We start from the raw sequence: 18181 nt of genomic DNA, 5'->3' as shown, positions 1-18181 counted from the left end.
GTGACCAGGATGTTTGGGATTTTGCAATGCCATTTACTGCCCTGTACAGAGTGCCTTCCAGTGGGAAGTGTGTTATATTGGCCGAGAAAAATTACAGGAGCTTATCACTGAGGGTTGTGGAAGTTGTGTGTCCCCTGCCCTCTCATGTTCAGAAGTGTGAACATTCACAGAGAGAACAGGGAGATTCTAGGTAAAAGCTGCAAGGTTATGACCAGAAATGAAAGTATTTCAGTTGTGCCTTCTCAGAGACAGGCACAACTTAGTCAGGCTCAGAATCTACACCAGAAAGGGGGCTAAGGAAGTTTGCAGAATGTCTGCAGCTGCACAGGCAACATGCACTCAGAATTCTTTATTTGAGCCTCATGTCAAGGAGATATAAGACAGAAATGTATGACTGTAAATAAATAAAACTGTAAAAAGCTGCATCTTTGTTACAGCAAAGGTGGCTCTTTCCCCCACTTTCTAAATGTGATCTAAATTGCCAATATATCAGCTGACATAAGGCAGAACTTCCACATGGATCATTGGATCGCCTCCTCTCATCTGCAAATGTGCACATGGAGACTTTTCCACCTCTGCTGATTTTGCAGGGCAAGGAGCTGCCAGCATGTCGGCCCTTTCCCCACATTTGGGTGCAGCACTCTTGCCTCAGAGCAAGGTGTTTCACAACCAGGTCAGGGACATCTGTGTTGGGGTTTGGGTCTTGTAGGCCAAGGAAGGGAGCTCAAGGACTTGTGCAGTGCAGGCACCCTGGTGAGATATTGGAGGAGCTGTTGTATTCTGGAGAAGGTTGTGCAATCTGGTTCTGCTATGCTGAAGTTCACATTGTACCCCATAGCCACATTTTTTATCAAAATCTGTAATCCCATAGCATGTGGGCTCTACGACCCCCAGTTAGGGACTGGACAAGGAAGATGCTTTATCAGCTTCTCCAGGTGACTTTGGAAAAGTCAGGCTCCATAATGTGCAAAAGGGTCATACCTGTGCTCAGGGAGGCACTTTGACTATAAAAACACAACATAACCAAGGGGACAGCGGCAATCCTGGGCTTTGTCCACAGCTCTGCTCTTGCTGGCACCGTGGTTGTTCCCCATAGGGCACCTCTGTGGCCCTGAACCTGGTGAAGGCTCAGTTGCTGTCAGACTCCATGCAATTCTCTGCCCTCCTCACAGCTGTGTCTGCCTCAGCACTGACCCTCTGGCTGGTGAATCACTCTTGGTTCATTGCTTTCCCTGGCCAAGGGACATCATCTGCCAGGGAAAGTCTTGGGGATTATTGCTTGAACTTTCCTTCATTTTATGTATAGATGGTGGTTATATATTTACCTCAGGGAGAGACAGGAACAGGCTCCTCCCCACACTTGTCTGGCCCCAGGATGCTCTCCTTGACTCATCACCTGCAGCCCTCTGTGAGGAGCACCAAGTGAGCCGCTGTGCTTGGTAAATCAGGATGAAGGGGAGCACAGCTGGACAGGGGAGTACTGGCCCACAGTGACAGCCAGGTGTCCCTCCAGGACTGGAGCTCATCTGACACCTGTGGGCACTTGGAGGCTGCTCCCTTTCCTTGCCAACCTGCTGGTCTTGTGCACTTGCTCAGATAAAAGTTTCCTTGTCCCCACTGTGTCTCAGGGGCTCTTCATGTGCCTGGATCAGAGGGAGATGTTTGCACTGCAGATGTGTGGTGGGGTCAGAGGCACCATTGGTTAAATCATCACTGGCTCTGCTCTGGGGGTCTCTTCCAGACCTTTCTCACTCAAGAGCATTGACTGCTTATGCCTTCATTTCTTTCCCAACATTTTCTTTCCTTGTCCTGGCACAAACTAGTTCATTAAGCAATGAGCCCCATTTCCAGTCCTTTACCCTGACTCCACAAGGGCTGTGGGATGGAGAGCAGCCTCATCCCACCAAAGGCAACCTGCTGGGACAATGCACATCCTCTGAGGGCATAAACAGAGGGTCCCTGTGCCTGGAGAGAGGCCACAGCTCTACACCACAGATGTTGGAAGCAAGAGAATAGGAAGTGGGTGGCAGAGCCAGCAACTTTATTCCTATTGTAAAGCAAGATCCCAGCAGCAAAGTCCAACTCTTCTGTAAGCTCTGGTCCCCAGGAGATCATTGATAAGCAGAGCTAAGGCTCTTGTGCTATCAGTGCTAGAGCCACCTTGACCTTGAAGAAGCAATACAAACCCTCTGCTCCCTTTGGCACCTTTGCAATAAGATGACAAGGGCTGAGGGCTGCTCTTTTCTGAATAACAGCATCGATGGAAAGCTTTATCAAGCAGCAGCTCTCTGCACAAGCTCCTGCTTTTGCATTCTTATCAGGGCTCTGATAATGACATATCTAATCTAAACCTATAGGAAATGGGATTTGCATATCTGCAGCTCGGAAGTTACAGCTTGGAGGCAAGAATCTCAGCAGACTGCCAAGGGCATTTTAAAAAGAGAAGAATCTGGGAAAGATGCTGTATTTAGTCTCAGTGCTGTCTTGGTAACACAGCACAAGGAAAACCAAGGGGGATGGAGAGCTCTCAGCCGCAGCAGCATCTTCTCCATCCCATCCAACCTTTCGAAGCAATGCAGTCATGTGGCCTGATGAAAAAACCTTTGTACCACAAGGTTCAAACTAATCATACCAGAGATGGGAAAACTTGGCAGCAGACCAAGTTTCCAGGTTCAAGGGCAGCAGAAATAGAATTACCCAACAATACTATAAGTTGAGACAGAGGGGAGCCCACCTGGGGATCCGTGACTGTCAAGCTTGTGACCAAGCTTTTTTAAAAAATGTCTAGGGGTTTTGGGGTGTTCAACTGGACCTGCGCTAGGAAAATCCAGGACTGAATCATCAAAGGTCCTGCCTTGTAGCCTTTCACATTTGGGCCAAGAAAATCCTAGTGTAGAGCCCAACCCTGGCTTCCCAAAGCACTGAGGTGCTGGGCTCACTGGAGTCTGGGGAGTCACTGGTGGGACAGATAAGAGAAACAAATAAGCTGATAGAGGGGAGGTGCATGAAGACATTCCCAGACCTCCACAAGGCTGCCAGGGACCCTCCCCTGGGCCACAGGAAGTGCCTCTCCCCATACTTTGGCTGTAAAGTCATTTTTGTAGTTCAGAACTTAATTAAGAATTTCAGTTTGAACTGGAGGAGGCAGAGACTTTTTTTCCCTGTAGGAGCCATAAACCTGAAAATCTAGTTATAATGTCCAACTTACCAAGGAGTGCAGGTAGGGGGGTGGCTTCCCAGAGCTGAGTAAAAGTGAGAGCTGAGAGCTGAGCTCAGGAATCCCAGGGAAGGATTGAGGGGATGTCATAAAAGGATGTAACTGCTCCACAGGCAGCTACAGAGGTGACAGAGAAAAATTCTTCTTGATTGTGGAAGATGTTGTAAGGTGAGGCACCAGCCCCAAATTGCAGTTTGGGAGGTTTGGGTTGAGCACCTCTCCTTCAGGAGATGGGTCTTGGAGACCCAGAATGAGTGCCCAGGGAGACAGAGGAGGTGGGGTTTAAAATTTGACCAAAACCATGTTTGATCCACTGGTGATATTCTTGCCTAAGATGTTCTGGATGTCCCTATCTCTGATTCAGGTGCAAAAAGCAGAAATAAGATACTTCAGTCTTTTTTTTCTGACAAGCTTCTAAGACCCTCAGCTTTATTTTCAAGGCAGCTTAGACAGAAGTACCTCCTGGCTTCCCTCAAGATGTAGCTTCCTCATTTTGAAAATGATCCATGCCTTTTCTCTTTATACAAACCAGATTCAAATTTTAGGATGTGGATTTACTTTAATCAAATTATCAATTGACATGGCCTCGTGTTAATGCAAATCAAGTGCATTTTCTTGAAAAGTAAAATGATATCATACTTTAAAAGATGCTGTATTCTGTTGGGGAGATGTACAAGTATTCTGAACTTTGCTATTGAGATTAAGTTTATCTCACCTGCCATTTGCTCAGCAGGCCTGGCTAGATAATAATTACCTTGGCCAAATTTCATTCAATAAGCATTTCTCCTTTCTTTAGTACGACCTGCATATCTTTGCTAAAGAAAATAAAAGAACATTGAGCCCAACAGAACACCAAGTTCCGAACTTTCTAACAGCAATCCATAGTCCCCACTTAGCAATAGCAAATCAGGAGCAAGGATGTGTTATAGCTATTTACAGTAAGCAGAGGAAGAGAGGATTCCTACAGAGAACAACTTGTGTTCCAAATGGGGTGAATCCTCTCATGAGTTGTCCATTTCTGTGAATGGAAAATTTTCTGTCCTGTTACCAAGAGAGTCCTGGACAATTATATTCCCCTTTTAACATCTGATGAGTGATATCCAGCCCTTAGGAGCTTCATTTCCATGGACACTGTGGGCCTGGGAACTCTGCAGTTTTTTCAAGCCTAATCTCTCTCCCCATCATGCAAAGAGAGGGAACTGAATTGTCTGGAGGAGCAGCTGGAGGTCCAGGGCATGAACATGTGGGAGGCACACATGTTCTTCCAGGTAGCCCATGGCCAGAGAATGTTGGCTGACAGGAGGCAGGGATCTGGCAGCTCAGGGTGCTGCAGGACACAGCAAAAGAGGTCAGTCACCGCTGTCCCCATGAAGAGGACACGGAAAAGGGACATGTCAGCACAGCCCCTCGTGACACCAGGCTATTCACCTGAGGCAGGCGTAAAATGAAATGCAGTTCCTAACGTGACATCATTCCTGAGGGGATAAAATGGAAAAGAACCCAAAAAGCTGTTTGGAGAAATTGCTGAGTCAATCCACCCCTCCATGAATGCTCTCTGAACCTGCCTGGCTCCCTCCATGGTGCACAGGGATGATGTCCCTGCGGATTTTCCCCTCTCCCAGCCAACTTCATCCACTGTCCGTCCCACCAGCCAAGGTTTTCCCTCTCTTGCCTCATCTGGCAGACACTGCCTGTACTAATTAACCAGAAACTGAGGCTCACTGCTGCAGCACAGAGAGCAGGCTGAGGTGGCAGCAGGACAGACCGCGGCAGAAGGCTCTGACAGCATCTCCAAATTGGAAGGAGATAGGTCTTTTTCATTCTTATACATTATTTCACTTCAAAAAAGGACAGAGATGTGAGCTGGCTTTGGGAGGGAGGAGGAACACATTGAGGCAAGAAGCCCAGCCTGAGAGTTCAGATCCAGAGGATGGATGCTCAGATGCCATGAAGCAGTCCTGGGGTGCTCAGCCAAAGGGACTGGAAGAGGAGCCCAGCTCTGAGTCCTGCTTTGGAGGGAGGAACTGGGCTCAGCTTGGAGGCTGCTGCTGGCCATTCTTCTGATGTGGCACCTGGGAGAATTGAATTCCAAGGCTTGGAAAGCTTCTCCAGTACACAAGTGACTGTGGCTCCTACAGGAAAGGGAGATGAAAGTGATTTGGTAGATCGCTAATGGCACCAGCTCTCTATCCACACAGGACCATAGAGGTGGAGCCTGATTCAAACTGCAGGTGGGCCAGTGCAAGGCCAGGAATTGATTTGGAGCATTTTTCTTAGAGGACAGCGATGGGTTTGTGCTGCTGCTACATCTGGGTTACACCAAACCCCACCAGCACAGGTGTGTGAGTGAGTCAGTCCCTGCCAGTGTGCAGCCACTGTTCTGCCAGTGCTAAAGACCACCATGCACACACCAGTGAGCAGAAACCCCCCAGGGTCAGCCCCAGGGCACACACAGTCACCACATTCTCCTCCTCCACATACGTGCTCCCAGACTGCAAGCTCATTAGATGATTTGGCTCGTTCCTCTGATAATGAGGCTATTTGCACAATTATTATTATATTTTTATCATTTGTTTATGGATGCCACATTGCAACCTCCATAAAACGTATTTTATGGGATTTTCCCTGCCCCCACGTTGTAAATTGTGATCTGTAAAATGCAGAGAAATTTATCACTGACCATTGCCCAGTTTTACGTTAATGTTTGAACATGCCCATAAACCAATTACATCATCTTACCTCTGGCCAACTTTTAAGGCAGAAGGATGATATAAAACCAAGCTCTGCTTACCAGCAAGGCACCTTCTCTTGTGTTAGGAGCACAGAGAGCTTTTCCACCATGAGCTTCACTGGAAAATACGAGCTCCAGCACCAGGAAAACTTTGAGCCCTTCATGAGAGCCCTCGGTATGTGTCTTCATGTGCTGTGTACTGCTTTGTCTCTGCAGATCCCACTGATTTTTGGGAGCCAACTGTGCTGATGTGCTGATGATGTAGATTGAGACATCTCTGAGATTTGCTATTTCTGTCCATCAACTTGTAATTATTGGGAGTTTAAATGTATTTGTGTGGGGATGTCATCTCAAAACAGAAGAGAAAGCATCTCTCTGTCTGGGGCAAGGGGTCAGGAGATGATGGGTGAAGTTTTATGGCTTGCAGGAGGTCAGTCCTAGTGGGTTCTGCAGCCTCTGGCCAGCGTGGCTGAGTGCTGCACACACGTGATAAGCCTGCAGGACCTTGGTGGCTTAGGGGCACTGCAGACCTGCTCCATCAGGCTGTGAAATTTGGGGGCAAGCAGGACAATGCTCAGCCACTGTGCTGTGATGCTGCACAGCCTCACATCCCACCGTTCATCAGAACAATAGTTGATGTTGTTTAAATGCTGAATGATGAATGTCTCTGATAGATTTCCACTTGTGTCTGTGACAGGGAATGTGGTCCTGCAGGGATCCAGGGGGCTTTGCAATATTTCTGCATGGTTATGTGCCAGAAGGGCTCTACCTGTCAGATCACCTTCAGGCTTTGGGAAAAGATTTTATAAACTGGTCCTGAGGATCCCTGAATCTCATAAAAAAACCACTTTGTTCCTTTATTCTGTCTTATTTAATCCATTTTTCCTTGCCTGTCAGTGAAGGAAGGAAAGCAGGATTTATTCTTAGACAGGGAGCTGGCGTTTGTGCTCCCAGTCAGGTCAGCAAGACACAGGACATGTCTAGTTCCCACACAAAATTCAGGATGACAGAATTAATCTTCCTCCCCAGCAGACTCAGGGACATATGGCTCTTGGGGAAGCACCATCACTGAAAGGTTTTTGCACACTGGAATAGAAGTTTTCCCAGCTGTATGTCCCCAAATCGTGCCACATTGATTTGTTCAGCAGCAGCATTCGGCCCACAGATGGCTCCACTGTTCACTCCATGTCTTTTGTTCCTGGGCAGGGCTCCCTGAGGACCAGATCCAGAAGGGCAAGGACCTCAAGAGCGTCTCAGAAATTGTGCAGGATGGGAAAAAGTTCACGGTTACCGTGACCACTGGCTCCAAAGTGATGAAAAACCAGTTCACCATTGGGGAGGAGAGTGAGATTGAGTTGCTGAATGGAGAGAAAGTGAAGGTGAGTGAACAGCCCCTCCTCTGCCAGGGCCATGGGGGTTCAGGGACATTAAATTTCCCTTCCAGCCATTCCCTCTGCATATGAGCAAAGGGATTGACCATATCACAGGTATTAATTAATGCACTGCACTTCCTGCAGAAGAAGCCTTGTATTTCTGAATCTATTTCAATAGTAATTTTGGAAAACACTAGAAGCCAGTGTTTTAATATCCCATTTGGCAAAGGGGGCATAGAGATGCTTTGGTAAAAATTTTTGACAGGAAGAGATCTGAAAGATTTGAGGTGGAAAAGGATTGACGTTGTGTCATGTTGCAACACAAAACATACCTGTGCCTTAATTTGTTTATTCAAATGTAGTGCAGGAAAATCAGATAATCAATCATAAACCAATAAATCTCCTTTCAAGTCCCAGTAGCTGTTAGCTGCTCTGTTAGCTTTTCCCACTGCTTCAGATTACCCTGGGGGAGATGAGTTGGCAAAGTTACCACCCTTGAACTTGGGTGCTCCCTTTCCTGGCCATAAGTTTCCAATGGTTCATAGAATGTCAAGGCAACACCACTGGCAAAATCTGCCTCTCATCTTTGCCTCAAGAGAAGATTGCGGGGACTTTTGAAAGCAGAGGGGTGATCACCAAAGAAATGCCCTGTGAATGGTGCTCTGAGAGCTGTACCAGCTGTGTCACAACTTCCAGCATCCCTGTACTCCCTTTGGCATAAACTCTTTTGGAAAGAGTTACTAGAAGACTTTTAGCCTCTGTACATCAGCAGCTCAAGGGCAAATGAACACATCTTATAGCTGGGCAAGACAGATAAGCAGAAATGGGCTTTGCTGTCATATTTATTTGGTTAATTTCATTGATCAGTGACTGCTGCCCTGAGGGTGCTGCTGCTGTCTGTAGCCTTTTCAGATGTGCAGCTCAGGTGGCTCTGCAGTCCCCTCCTGCTGTGGCAGGGGAAGGACAGCATGCGGGGGTCAAGGTGGTCTCCAGCAATAACATGAATGCTTCTGTCTTCCACCAGGCTGTTGTGCAGATGGAGGGCAACAACAAACTGGTCACACAGGTGAAAGGGATGACATCCGTCACGGAGCTCAATGGAGACACCATCACCTACGTGAGTGTAGAGGGGCAATGGCTGGAACAACAGGGCTGCCTTCCCTTCAGGAGCCTGCCCTGGGAGGCTACAGAGGCACTGGGAGGTGCTGGAGCAGAGCATGTGCTTGCACACAGGCTCTGCAGCCAGGAGCTGAAGGCAGTTTCTCATTAGAGTATGATCCAGAAAGTACTTTTTAAGACCCCAGTTTAGGCCCAGCTGATCAAAGTTCTGGGTAATGAGGGCGTGTTCTCACCCACCCAGAGGAACAGGTATGTGCCAAGGCTTGGCACTCTTAGAGCAGAAAGCATCCCAGCTGAGGGATGCCAGCTTATCCCTACGTGCTTTGGGATAGTCATGAAGAAATTCAAAGCTTTAAAACTCCAGTTTATGAGAGATAGACTGGGGAGCAGTCCTGTTTTGATTTGCAGGACCATATCCTAAGTACAGTATGGAGCTAAATACCATGATGATCCTTCCAACTTGATATATTCAGTGATTCTACAAATTCATAAAAAGCTAATACTTTCCATTTCTTTTTCAGACAATGACCATGGGTGACCTCACCTTGAAGAGAGTCAGCAAGAGAATCTAGACATATTACACATGCCAGTAGTTTACCATGTAAAATGTGGCCATTAAAATAAAATTTTTTTGAATCCTCTTCATTGTCATCAACCTCTTCATTGCTACTATAAGCAGATACAAACCTTTAAAGCTCATGGAAGCAATGGTAGAAATTGGGCAACAAACTGATCTAAGGGTGTGCTGGTGCTGGAGAATGGAGGCAAGGCAAAGGCTCAGAGCCACTGAGTGACCCATGCTGATGAGTTTGTGGCAGCCCTTTCCTGGGACAGGAAAGTGCCAGCAGCCTGCTGGGGGTGCCCTGGTGGGTCCTGCATCCGTGGCTGATCTGGGCTGGGGAGCACTGGGCAGGAGAAGGGCTCTGGTCCCTTTCCTTGCAGACATGGCCAAAGTGATCAGAGTGATCAGCAGGGCCAAAGGATTTGGGGTGGTTTTGGTGGAGTCAAGGAAGCACCAGTGATCCTGTTTGGAAAGCTGCCTTGGGAAAGAAACCAGCATGGGATACCAGCTTGTATCCTTCATCCTTACACCTCTGCAGTGGGATCCAGCCCTAAAGGCTCTGGCCACCCCATCCCCATCTCCTCCCCACCCCTTCCCACCAGCAGGAGGGTCACAGCTCCCTTCAGGTACCCAGTGTGTGTTTCACCCCAAGCTGCACCTGATAAATTGAGTTGAACTGGAATTAAACTCTTCTTCCATGGTGAAATACAGGTCTTCTTCCTGGCAGGAGATAGGCTGGTTGTTCACAGTGCACACAAAGGGAGCACCAAAGTCATCTCCTGTACTCTTTCTTGGCACTTCAGGACAAATGGAGATGTGCTTTTCTGCTGCACACAGGAAAGGAAACTCTTTCCTCTTACCTGCCTTTTCCAAGGCTGCTGCCAGGACTCCTCTGTGCCCAGGAAAGGTTTTCATATTACAGATCAACATTGATCCTCATGCCAAGAACTGAACCAATATGGACTGTCACACAGGGCAAAGGCACCTCACAGACAAATGGAAGGGCTTAGCTAAACAGTGCCTAAAAATCAGGTGTTGTTCTTTAGTGAACTCAGACCTGGAGAAACATCAGGAAAAATCACTGAGAAATGTCAAAGAGAAAAAGCCCTGGTTTTGTTTTCTTGCTATTGTGCTGAGGAGCAGGTAGGAGATTCTTGAATAAACCTTTTCCTCTCCTGGCTACCACTGAAAGTGTGCAGGAAATCAGTTGGATTTTGAGACATATGGGCAGACAACAAATATATTTTTTAATGTCTAGAAATCCAACTTTAGCCATTAGACTTCTCCTTAATTCTGTTAGCAGTCCACTGGCAGCTGATCTATGGACTATCCTTTATTTCTCAGTGCAAAATTGATTAAACAGCTAAGTTAAATGACAGGTGTTTTAAGTTATCAGAGCCCCCAGCTCACCCTGAAGGTGAGCAAGGGTGGATTCCCCTCCCGGAAACTCCTTGTCCAGTTAGAACAATCCACACGGCCAGTGCACCAAACTAGAGCAACTGGCTTCTGGCATGGCCCCATGTCCATCACTGTGGACATTTTCTGATTTGCAACTAAGGAGAATAATTCATCTCAATTAATTTATCTTGATGTAAGGATTCCAGTTAGTCTCACTTGCAAATGGCCCACAGTTTGATGTTGCACCTATGCCAGCTGCAAAATCATTTTCCAGCAGTTTTTCATCAGAAAAAATACCATTTAACACAAAACACTATCTGTGGAGTCTTGTTCAGTTTGCATTCATTGCCCACAGGTGAACATAACACTTCTTGGGACTGGCTTCCCACTTCTATTATCCCTTGGACACCACTGGAAAGGAATTATGTCATCCCAAGGAAGTGGTAGAACCCCCATAGGAAAAAACAATCAAAATTTAACAAAGGAATTCAGAGCCAGGACGTGTGTAGAGAGAAACATGCTTCCAATAAAAAAATGTAAATAATTTTATAACAGGTTTTTTTCTCTGATTATTTAATGCCTTAGTGATAGAAAAAGGGATGTTTTTTCTGCCAGGACCTCTTCTGCTTTAAGCCCTCAGAAGAGTTTTCAGGATGCTCCCCAGCAGGTCCATTCTGTCAGACTTGTGCTACTGGAAACAATCCCTGTGGATATATCCCACTCCTGTATGACATTTCCAGTGTGTGGAAGTGCCACGGGTGATGGTACCCTGCAGGCATGAACTGGTGCCAGGCTCTGGGTTTATTCCTTTTTGTGGAAGAGGCTTGGTGCACTCTCATTGCTGGGCTCAGGCATGACTTGGATCTTCTGGTTCTTGAGGGCAGCTTCCCTCATCTTGTAATACATGAACTCGTTCTGCTGGAACATGCGCAGCTCCATCTCCGTCTGCACGCGCATGACCTAGGGACACAGCAGGTTACTGTGGCACAGGGACCTCAAAGCACGTCAGTCAGACACTGCCAGTTTCAGGCACTGTCCCCAAGGGGTGTCCCAGGCCATGCAGTGGCTGAGGCACCTTGCCCTCAGTGTCCCACCAGCAGGACCAAAGCTGGCTGGGCACAGATATTCTGCTCCTTTCCCATTCCCATTTGCCTGCGTGCTGATGAAGGCATCAGCCTTTCCCACATCCAGCTTCTCCACAGGCTACTGGGAAGCCTCACACTCCAAAAAGTGATGCAGGACCTGGAGGTGATGCTGAGCAGAGCCAGGAAATGAGTGCACTTCCCATCCACACCTTGGGCCTGGCCCCTGGGGTGGCCCATCACCAGGGTAGGGTCACCTCAAGTGAGAGACAAGAGTTGCTTAATCCCACATTTGCACCCTTTAGACCCCAGAATTCATCAGCATCAGTCATTCCTAGTGTGCATTATAGCAGAGGATCAGAAGGGATTCTAGGATATATATTTACACCTGTCTGTGTGTTTATTCAACCCTTTGTTTAGGAGCACAGAGATGAGCATGTGCCATATATCTGCTATTTTCTTCCTAAAATGTGAAGGGAAGCACAGAAATGGAGGTGCTGTGTCTCATCCTTTGCTACACATATGGAAACAGTCAACAGGTTGGCTTTAGGTAATAGATATTAATTTTTCTGAAGATATAAACTTGCACCAATAAAGGTTATAGCTCTGCTATATGGGGACTAAGACATCAATAAAGGATTTCATCTGCTTTCCTATAATTTTTTGGAGGTAATAAAGGAGAATGCTATAAAGCAAACAGGTCACATGAAGTGGATTAAGGGCTACAGAAATAATAGATCCCCAGCTGCAATTGTAAATAATTCCTATTATCTGAGCAGATGCAATTCCCTGGGATCTCTACTCTTGACTCTAAGCTAGGAAATGCATCTATCAGTCATCTAAGGAAAAAACACAGTGCTGCTGAGAAGGAGTGGGGAGTAGTAAATAAAGAAGAATGGACACCAATAAAGAAAATCAGGTGGGAAACTGGGCACATCCACCGCATGTAATTTGATATACTCAAATTGCAATGTCATCCATCTGAGAGCAGTGAAATCAGCCTGCTGGAAGCATGAGCAGGGGGGACTCTGTCTTTTGGCACAGCAATTTCAAAGAAGATTCAGGGGCTCAGCTGCCATTTCTTGTGTATGTCTGGGTGCAGAATAAAAGCTGGGATGAATTTTCGCTGGAATTTTCAGGGATGAAAATTTCCAGTAAGAAAGGACATGCATTTCCCAGCAGAATGTAACATAATCTAGATAAAACTACATCACTGAAAAGAAACAGTCAGCACTTAATACATCTCTCAACTCTTACAGGTGGTTGTTTCTACAGCTTGGCTGTCATCTTGCCCAGGTAGAGAGCAGAGACAAGGCAGGAGATGGCACCTACCTCCAGGTCTTTGGTAATTGGGTGGGAAGGTCCATGGGTTATCAGGAGGATGGCATAGGCTTTGCAGATCAGGCCATGGCCAGCTTCAATGAGGCCAGCGTGCCAGTGAGTCACTCCCGCCCGCATCACGGCCATCCCCAGCTGAGCGTTGTTGGGATGGTAAATTTTCCTGGGAAAACATTGGGTAATTTTAGTTCAGGAGAAATCCGGGTTCCTAAAAGTGTCACTGACATGATATGTTTGCCAAAGAGCAGATTGTTTGCTCAGGTGAAGAGCCTGTTGCAGCTAATGCCCTTGAAATGTGCCCTTCTTAGAAAGGGGAGGGGACACATTACTCAAGGACGGGGCTGTACAGGGTCATGAGTTATGAAAGATGGGATGTGAACTGGGAAAGTTCAGCTCCTGGCTTGGAGAAAGCCAAGCTCTGTCATCTCATGCCAAGAGAAAACCACGCTCTGTCAATATTTTGGCACAAGCAGAGCACAGATCTGACCGTACAGCTCAGAGGGCAGCAGCTTAACCTGACACACTTAGTGGGGTAAAAATGCAACAATCTCCAGTTCCTCATTCAAAGCAGGAAGAGAAACAGATGGTTCCAGAAACTCCAGAAATGTTCGTCTCACCCTGTGCAGATGCATCCCTTCATCTGGGAATTTTCAGTGCCTGAGGTGGGAAAAATGAAACCTCTCCTCTACTTCCAACTCTGAAAGCTGAAGCAGAGTTAGAAGCTGCTTGGACCTGCCCTCAAGGGCTTCCTTGGAATTTTGAATTGGCACTTAAAGCAAGAAAGGAAACTACCAAGGTCCTAACCATGGTCTGAAAAACTGAGGAACACAGAGGGGGAAGGAATTTTCTCTCAGTCAATTAGCTCAGCACCAGGGCTGGGACATGAAGTTGCTTGTCAGGCCTGCAAGCCAGGGAGGTGACTCTGTCACCCCTTTGCAAAAGAACAAAATATAACAGGCCTTTGGGGTAGAACTGACCAAAAGTCAAGAAATTAGTGTGAGATGTCCTCAGCAGGAGGATGAACAAGATGATAAGTTAGGCTTTTCTCTCTTCTCAAGTTTCCATTATTTTTCTGTCTTTCCTTTTTTTTTTCCCTTCTGTTAAATACTCATCAATCCTGTTATAAAACCTCAGTAATAATAAAGCATGTAATTTTTAATGTGAGGTTTACCCTGGATCTAAACCTGATTTTCTTTATTCTCACTAAGCTTTTACCACAGGACTATATAGTTAGCCAACAGAAAATCCATGCAATATTGAGGAGTGAGGGGATATCTTTGACATGTTTCTCTTTGACCTCTCCTTCCTGCAGGGTGCAGGGAACAGGCAACTCCTGCAGTCACAGCCTCTTTGTCCTGCACCCAGGCTCTGTGTCTTGCTGTCAGGGCAGCCCTGAGATGCCTCTGAGACAAAACATAAAGGCAGTGAAATATGTTCCTAAACCATTTGCCAGCTTCAGTTTAGTAAATCAAGGTGTTTGGGAGCCCTTGTGCATTTAGGAAGGGATCCCTCTCTATCTGGTGGTACAAAAAAGGTTTCCATATGAATTTCATATGAATTTCACCACCACTGCCCTCCTGGGAGCAGACTGAGAAAATGATTCCTGTGGCACACTGAACATGGCAGGAGCACAGAGCTGCCATAAGAAGGGCACACACGCACAGGTAGCCATCCACCATCCTCTTGGCATAGTCAGCTGCTTCCTCGAACATCTGCAGGTAGGAGAGCACCTCGGAGGCAATGCTGAGGATCCTCAGCAGGTAGATGTTGGTGTCCCCCAGCACAGGCTCCTGTTTCTTCAGGCAGTCACGGCACAGCTTCACAACCTGGGTGTGGAGGAAGCAGGACAGGAAGGGTCAGTCCAAGCACCTTGGTGAAATAGGAGCGTCCTCAAGCCAGCTCTCATGAGCTCTTGGAGATCTATTTCACACCCAAGACAGCTCAGCTACCTTAGAAGGCATAGAATCAGTAGGATGGCTTCTGTTGCAGTGTTGGAAACAAAAAGATTTTCATAAAAGGCAAAATAACAAACTCTTTACAGAGAAAAACCAATCAGATGCAAGAGGCCCTCCTGCCCCTGGTAAAACATCTCACAAAAGCTATTAGTTTCTTTGTCTCTTATTTTTCTAGTAAATTGCCCAGGCAGGACTTTTTGGCTCCTGTCCAATTAGCTATCCTTAAGTTGAGGTGAAGTCCTCCAGGCATATAAGATGCTTTTTTCACCTAATCAAATAAAAAAACTTCTGGGCTGATTTCCTTTTTAAGGGGACAAAGAATAGTTTTGTCACTCCACCTACAGAAGGCACATTCCTACACCTTTGGGCCTGAAGCTGCCACCCCAAGACCCTGTGGTTTGCACAGTCCAAAGCAGTCCCAGAGCTGAGCCAGCCTCTGTGAAGGTTGGGAAGAGAGGATGTGCTTTGATTTGTTGAAAATTATTGCAACTCGCAGCTTTCTCTCCCAGGGTTACACTCCTAAAACTGATGAGGGAAAAGTGATTTCTACTGCTCAGGAGAAGAAAGACACCAAGTGCCTATAGGACTCATACCCCAGTGCCATCCACCAGCTCCTGAAAATATTCAGTGCAAGGAATACTCTTAATGACCCCTTGGAGCTGGAGACACAGAGCTGCACTGTTCCACACCTGATCTAGCCATGAGTCAGTGTCCAGATTTCTGTTCCATGGGGGTTCAGCCTTTTCCCAAAGACAGCTAAAACCCAGAGGTCATTACTCAACCTGGAGTGCTCTCTGAGGAGAACAATTAAATATTTCCTGGGTGAGCAAAAGAGGGAGAAAAAAAACCTTGAGTTTTCTCACCCATTGCATTTGTAGCTTGGGCTCCAAGGTGGGACATGGTTCACCCAAACCACACACTTATCCTCAGCACCCAACAAACGAGCAACACAAGGCATTAAAGAGAACAACACAAAGACCCCTGATGGTCTTATTCCTATACCAAACCCACTGTCCTTCTTTTTTTGAGGCTAGCTGGCAGAGCTGACTTGTTACACCTGCCCTGTAACTCATGAGTTTCACCCAGGAGCTTCAACACCTGTGTTGGTCAGAGGTGCTGGAAGTCCCCTGAATCTCCTTGTGTCATCACAAAAGAAGTTAGTCTGGGATGCCTCAGACATGGCTGTGCTTTATAGTTTCATCCCTAAATTGTGAATGTAGAGGGGGACAAGGCCTCCTTTCCTGGGCAGGGTGTGTGCAGCGAGAGAGCAGAAGCCCCAGGTCTCACCTCGTGGTAATGTCCCTCCATGCGGGCCTTGTTGATCTTCTCCAGCGTGTCCTTGGAGAGCTGGATCACCTCCTTCACCGTGTCTGCAGAGGGCTGGGGACAGCAGAGGGGACACCAGTGAGGAAAAGGCACTCACACATGCCAAGAGGTGCTGCTTGAAAGGATGCTCAGTCCAAATCAGCTTGGTGCGATGCTTCCCACCACATCACCACTCCCTACTGCTGGTTACAAATCCAGTGTGCCCCTCAGACCTGCCCAAGGCTGAAATGGGCTGCAGGGTCCCGGTTCCAGGTCAAAAGGTGAAGGTCCTGCTGACTTCAGTGAGTGTTGCCCATCAGGTAGTGGCCATGTGCCTCTGAGATGCATGAAAGGGTTCCTCAACACTCCCACCACCCTTCCCCTCTGGAGAAGGGGCAGAATTCACCCATTCACTGAGAGGTCTCTGAGATACCAAAGCGGCTGTGAAAGCCACCAGCTGGTGGGTATCAGGTGCTCTCAGTGCAGCTGCTAGAGAGAACTGAGGCTCTTGAATGAGACATTAGTGGAAAAGGAAAGATCCCTGGATTTTACCTACCCTGAGAAATGCTGTCACTAGTTCCAAATTCCCTAAGATAGCTGAGCTCAGATTTCAGCTGCACCCCGACACGGAAATGTGTTTTCCTGCACACCTCAAAGAAGTTTGTGTTTTAGAGACATTTAGAGACATGACATCGAGGAACACCTGGCAAAACACTAGTGAGCTCATTATTAGCTGTTACCTCTTTCTTCTCTTAATACTGAACTATAACATGATATCCAGCACAACCATTCATCCTCTGCTTCTCTGAGCCCTTCAAATTTGCACTTCCCAACTGTTGTATCTATCATGACCTTCCTTTTCATAAATGAGGAAATCTGAAATCAGCCCACAGTCACATGACCCTGGGAATTTTTGGGCAGATCCTGGTCTGGAGACACACAGCAGAGCCAGCAGCCAGGAAAGACCTCGGGGTGTAGATCAAAAGCAGAGTCCCAGTATTGCAATGAAGGATGCAAAAATTGGGAGTCAGGACGGTAGGACTGAACTATTGTCTTTTTTCCACACCTGGTCAATTAGACTTTTGATGAATCTGAAATTCACCTAGTTGGGAAATCCTCTTCAAAGTCTAATATTGAAGGAAAACTCATAATTTTCAGATCCATCTACCCCTATCTGTTACAGATGTTAACAAAACGTTAACATTTGTGGTATGATTTATTATTCTATAGCGTTATACTGAAGCTACTGCAGCTAATCAGGTTTGGGCAGTTGCCTGAGCAGCACAGGGTGTCCTGGGGCACAGAGCACACCCAAAGGCAATGTTAATGTCAATGTTAATGTCAGTGCAAATCACATTGCTGTACTCTCTGAGTCAAGACTCCCAGAATAGGCACCTTAAACAGCATTTCCACAGTGGCTTTGTCTAATAAAAATCCCCCCTTGCCTTTACTAGACTTCTAAGTCAGTTGCCACTACAAACAATGGGAACTTTGCTGCTCTTTGGAAGGGGTGAAGGACTGGAGGTCAGAGCAGCTGTTGAGGATGGGAGCTGTCCATCTCCCACGTATTCCTAGCGCTTTTTCCATGCAGCTGTGAGTGCTGCTGCCCCCAGGCAAGTGTGCCTGAGCTCAGGAAATGTGACACAGCCAACGTGCTCTGAGGGTGAGGTCAGCCTGGATACTTATTGTCTGTGGATGGGGTGTATTTTTAATAGCTGAAATCATGCACCTTGCATACTCACAGGCTTTTTCTGCACAAGCACTTCAGGCTGTGGACGACATTCCCCCAGCAGTGCATGTTTTCCTGCTGTGTGCTGCGCTCACAAAAAGGGGATGCTGCATGTTTAGTGGAAGGGTGTCCCTGCTCATGGTAGGGCAGATGGAATGAGATGATCTGTAAGGTCCCTTCCAAGCCAAATCATTCTGTGATCTTCACTGTTCAGTCAAGACTTGATAGCAGGTGTTGAATGAGGGCTGAGATTTTTTTTTTTTTGTGCTGTCTACAGGAGAATGTGTTCAAAAATACACTTGCAGAAAGTCAGATAAAAATCCTTCTGCATCAGAGAACTGAGCTCTGGAACAGCTTTATATTATACGTGGA

The 18181-nt window shown here is 46.9% G+C and overlaps 2 protein-coding genes across 3 annotated transcripts in view; one reads left to right on the top strand and one right to left on the bottom strand.

The window, feature by feature from the left end:
• The first annotated feature begins 5964 nt into the window (after window positions 1–5964).
• FABP1 (fatty acid binding protein 1) lies at window positions 5965–9081 on the top strand. The gene is made up of 4 exons (XM_005490844.3): window positions 5965–6123; window positions 7155–7327; window positions 8346–8438; window positions 8962–9081. The coding sequence occupies exons 1-4, from the start codon at window positions 6057–6059 to the stop codon at window positions 9010–9012; spliced, it is 384 nt and encodes a 127-aa protein (XP_005490901.1). The 5' UTR covers window positions 5965–6056; the 3' UTR covers window positions 9013–9081.
• A 1034-nt stretch (window positions 9082–10115) lies between these two features.
• SMYD1 (SET and MYND domain containing 1) overlaps window positions 10116–18181 on the bottom strand; it is a 29586-nt gene continuing 21520 nt past the window's right edge. For both annotated transcript variants that reach the window (XM_005490842.4, XM_005490843.4), the window contains 4 exons: window positions 16063–16155; window positions 14483–14646; window positions 12815–12983; window positions 10116–11360 (listed from right to left, as the gene is read on the bottom strand). In XM_005490842.4, coding sequence (XP_005490899.2) covers window positions 11202–11360; window positions 12815–12983; window positions 14483–14646; window positions 16063–16155 — 585 coding nt within the window. In that variant the 3' untranslated portion in view covers window positions 10116–11201. The remainder of the gene's footprint in view (window positions 11361–12814; window positions 12984–14482; window positions 14647–16062; window positions 16156–18181) is intronic.

The sequence above is a fragment of the Zonotrichia albicollis genome, chromosome 5 (genome assembly GCF_047830755.1).
Source record: "Zonotrichia albicollis isolate bZonAlb1 chromosome 5, bZonAlb1.hap1, whole genome shotgun sequence".
Lineage (NCBI taxonomy): Eukaryota > Metazoa > Chordata > Aves > Passeriformes > Passerellidae > Zonotrichia > Zonotrichia albicollis.
The sequence above is the reverse complement of the archived record's forward strand: the minus strand, read 5'-3'. Positions and strand labels throughout refer to the sequence as shown.

What these genes read in the sequence shown, in the direction of transcription:
- FABP1 (XM_005490844.3), top strand. Translation starts at nt 6,057, where the DNA reads ATGAGCTTCACTGGAAAATACGAGCTCCAGCACCAGGAAAACTTTGAG. An exon ending in TGAATGGAGAGAAAGTGAAG is followed by an intron (nt 7,328 to 8,345) that starts GTGAGTGAACAG and finishes GTCTTCCACCAG; the next exon opens with GCTGTTGTGCAGATGGAGGG. An exon ending in ATGGAGACACCATCACCTAC is followed by an intron (nt 8,439 to 8,961) that starts GTGAGTGTAGAG and finishes TTTCTTTTTCAG; the next exon opens with ACAATGACCATGGGTGACCT.